The sequence below is a fragment of the Fulmarus glacialis genome, unplaced genomic scaffold (genome assembly GCF_000690835.1).
Source record: "Fulmarus glacialis isolate BGI_N327 unplaced genomic scaffold, ASM69083v1 scaffold27773, whole genome shotgun sequence".
Taxonomy (NCBI): Eukaryota; Metazoa; Chordata; class Aves; order Procellariiformes; family Procellariidae; genus Fulmarus; species Fulmarus glacialis.
Window position 1 is genome coordinate 1 of NW_009204082.1, and position 2,796 is coordinate 2,796.

The 2,796-nt window shown below is 50.6% G+C and overlaps 1 protein-coding gene across 1 annotated transcript; it reads left to right on the top strand.

The window, feature by feature from the left end:
• Positions 1 to 72: 72 nt before the first annotated feature.
• On the top strand, positions 73 to 269 carry MRPL51 (mitochondrial ribosomal protein L51; the record flags this gene model as incomplete). The annotated part of the gene is made up of 1 exon (XM_009574861.1): positions 73 to 269. A coding segment is annotated over one exon (197 nt), but the record flags the coding sequence as incomplete, so codon positions are not given.
• Between the last annotated feature and the right edge of the window lie 2,527 nt (positions 270 to 2,796).

Consider the following 2,796-nt stretch of genomic DNA (forward strand, 5'->3'; position numbering starts at 1 on the left):
GGCCGGCCGCCCCGGGAACGGCCTCCTCCAGGGCCCGGCTTCATCCTCTCTGCTCTGCCCTCCTGTTCTCAGGTGGCTTCCAGATCCACCCGAAGAACCTCATTGTGGGGCCCAAGTGGCTGCGAGGCTGGCGGGGGAATGAGCTGCAGAGGTGCATCCGCAAGAAGCAGGTGGTGGGAGATCGGATGTTTGTAGAGGACCTCCACAAACTCAACAAGAGGATCCGGTACTTGTACAGGCGCTTCAATCGTACGGGGAAGCACCGCTAGGAGCAACCATGGGTTCGGCACATGGAGCCTGGTTTTGTGGCATGACAGTCAGAATAAAGCCAGCTTTCACACAGTTGAGTTCCCAAGTGCTTTCTGCAACCTTCGCTGTGCATTTCTGGCCCAGACCCAAGGTCCTGCTGCTGCTCCAGGCCTGAGCTCCTCTGTGCCAGTTCTGCCCCCTCAATCATTTCTGACATAATTCTCACAGACATCTGTTCCAGCCTGCATCCCTGAACGTGGCCCAAGAGTCCTCTACTTTTTGGCTAGGCTTCTAGCATCCTTTGAGTCTCTGTGAGCCCCAGGCTCTCACATCCTACTTGACAATTTCAATACATGCCATCTTAGGCTTTTCCTCACAGCCAAATTTTCAAGTTAGCAATAAGAGTGCTTGCCAATACTTCTTCCTGCTTGCCTCTTTGCCCTCCATTTATCTTTGATTAATATTAAGCGTGAATGATCCAAATGTTAGTTGAAATGCATCAAAACCTGTCTTTAGAACAGGATTTGTTTCTCTCACACGGATGATGACTTAACCTCATACTAATGACACTTACTGACCAAGTGGTCTTTTGTTTATAACTGTTTTAAAAAACTCTATCTTCTAGTTTTCCATAGGTGTTATTTGTTCCTTTAGAGCAGAAGTTAAAGTGAGTCAAAGCTGGCATACCTCTAGTCCAGCATGACAAAGACCATTATGTACTTCAGAAAAATCTGTACGATAAGCAGGCATCTGCCTATCTCTTCTCCCTTAGTTGTTAATTTGACTGGCTTTATGTGTCCTGTTACAGAGCAATGCTACTCTGTCTTTAAAAGCAGTTGGTTGGAAGTGGCAGGGAATGAAAAGAGCTTTCTTTAGGTCTAAGCCTTAGAAAGGTGAAGCCAAAGTCTCTGTTCAAGCAGCTGAAGTCCATGTTCTCAGGAGCAGGGTGGCAGACCTGTGGGACTCTTGCCAAAAGGTGTTGTGGATTCAGGAAACATACAGAGATTCAAGTGGAGACGAGCAAGCACCTGGAAGAGAGCAGCTGAGGGTTATTACCTATGTAATCCACAGGTGTAGCAAATCCTTGGCTGGAAGTATGTCAGAAACTGGAAAAGTGTCAGAGAAAAGTATCTTGTATCCTTTGTCAGCTCTTAGTCCCTAAGAACCCCTTGGCAAGGGCTTTGTGGGCCAGTAGTTCCCCAAGCTCCATATTCTGTTATTGCAATGGTTATTGGAACACTCCCCAAACTGCGGTGGGAAGGTCGCCAAGCTACGGAAGCTTCTTCTGAGACCTGTCCCTTCACAGCTTGTCTGAAGGCACAGCTTAAAACCTTTCAGTTCCGCTGAGGCCAGTGCTAGGTTGCTCCTTAACCCTCAGTAGTCCTATCTGCAAATCATCTGGCTGTCATCACAACCCTGTATTAAGTCTTCACCTTCCTTGTAGCCATGGTCCTTTGGCTCCCAGGCTGTAATTTAGAACGTCTCTATCTTGTGTATCTACTAACGACATGAGCCGACAACGTGCGCTCGAAGCCCAGAAGGCCAACCGTATCCTGGGCTGCCCCAAAAGCAGCGTGGCCAGCAGGTTGAGGGAGGTGATTCTGCCCCTCTACTCTGCTCTGGGGAGACCCCACCTGCAGTACTGCGTCCAGCTCTGGAGCCCTCAGCACAGGAAAGACATGGACCTGTTGGAGTGGGTCCAGAGGAGGGCCACAAAAATGATCAGGGGGGTGGAACGCCCCTCCTATGAAGGAGGGCCGAGAGAGTTGGAGTTGTTCAGCCTGGAGAAGAGAAGGCTTCGGGGAAACCTTATCCTGGCCTTTCAGTACTTAAAGGGGGCTTAGAAGAAGGAGACAAACTTTTTAGCAGGGCCTGTTGCGACTGGACGAGGGGTAATGGTTTGAAACGAAAAGATTTATATTAGACTAGATATAAGGAAGAAATTTTTTACAATGAGGGTGATGAAGCACTGGCACAGGTTGCCCAGAGAGGTGGCAGATGCCCCATCCCTGGAAACATTCAAGATCAGGTTGGACGGGGCTATGAGCAACCTGATCTAGTTGAAGATGTCCCTGCCCATGGACCATATCCAACACTAAAAACTTTTATTAATCGCCTGTATCATCTTATGAATGGAAACTGAAGTTCAGCGTGGGTGTGAACGAGTCGCTTGCCACCCTACTCACCGCACCAAATGCTGTAGGGAGGGACTTCTTGCTCCAGCACGCTCCTGCCTCCGTTTTTGTCCGAATCGAAGCGTCCTCCCTTCTGATCCAGCGGGTTTCTCAAAATCTTTAGAGGGGAAAACCCCAAACGCGTAGCTGTTCGCGGGGCAGCTGCTGGAACCCGATTTCCCACCGATTCCCCCCAGCCGGCAGCGGAGGCTCAAACGCAGCCGCTTCAGGGACTCCTTCACGTTCCCCTTCCCGCCCGCTGGACGGTGGAAACGGGCCGGCGGCGCCCTATCTTAATTGCGGGGACAGCGGCTTGACCAGAGCCAACAAACACACCACGGGGGCGGGAGTTACAGAGGCGCTCCGGAGCCCC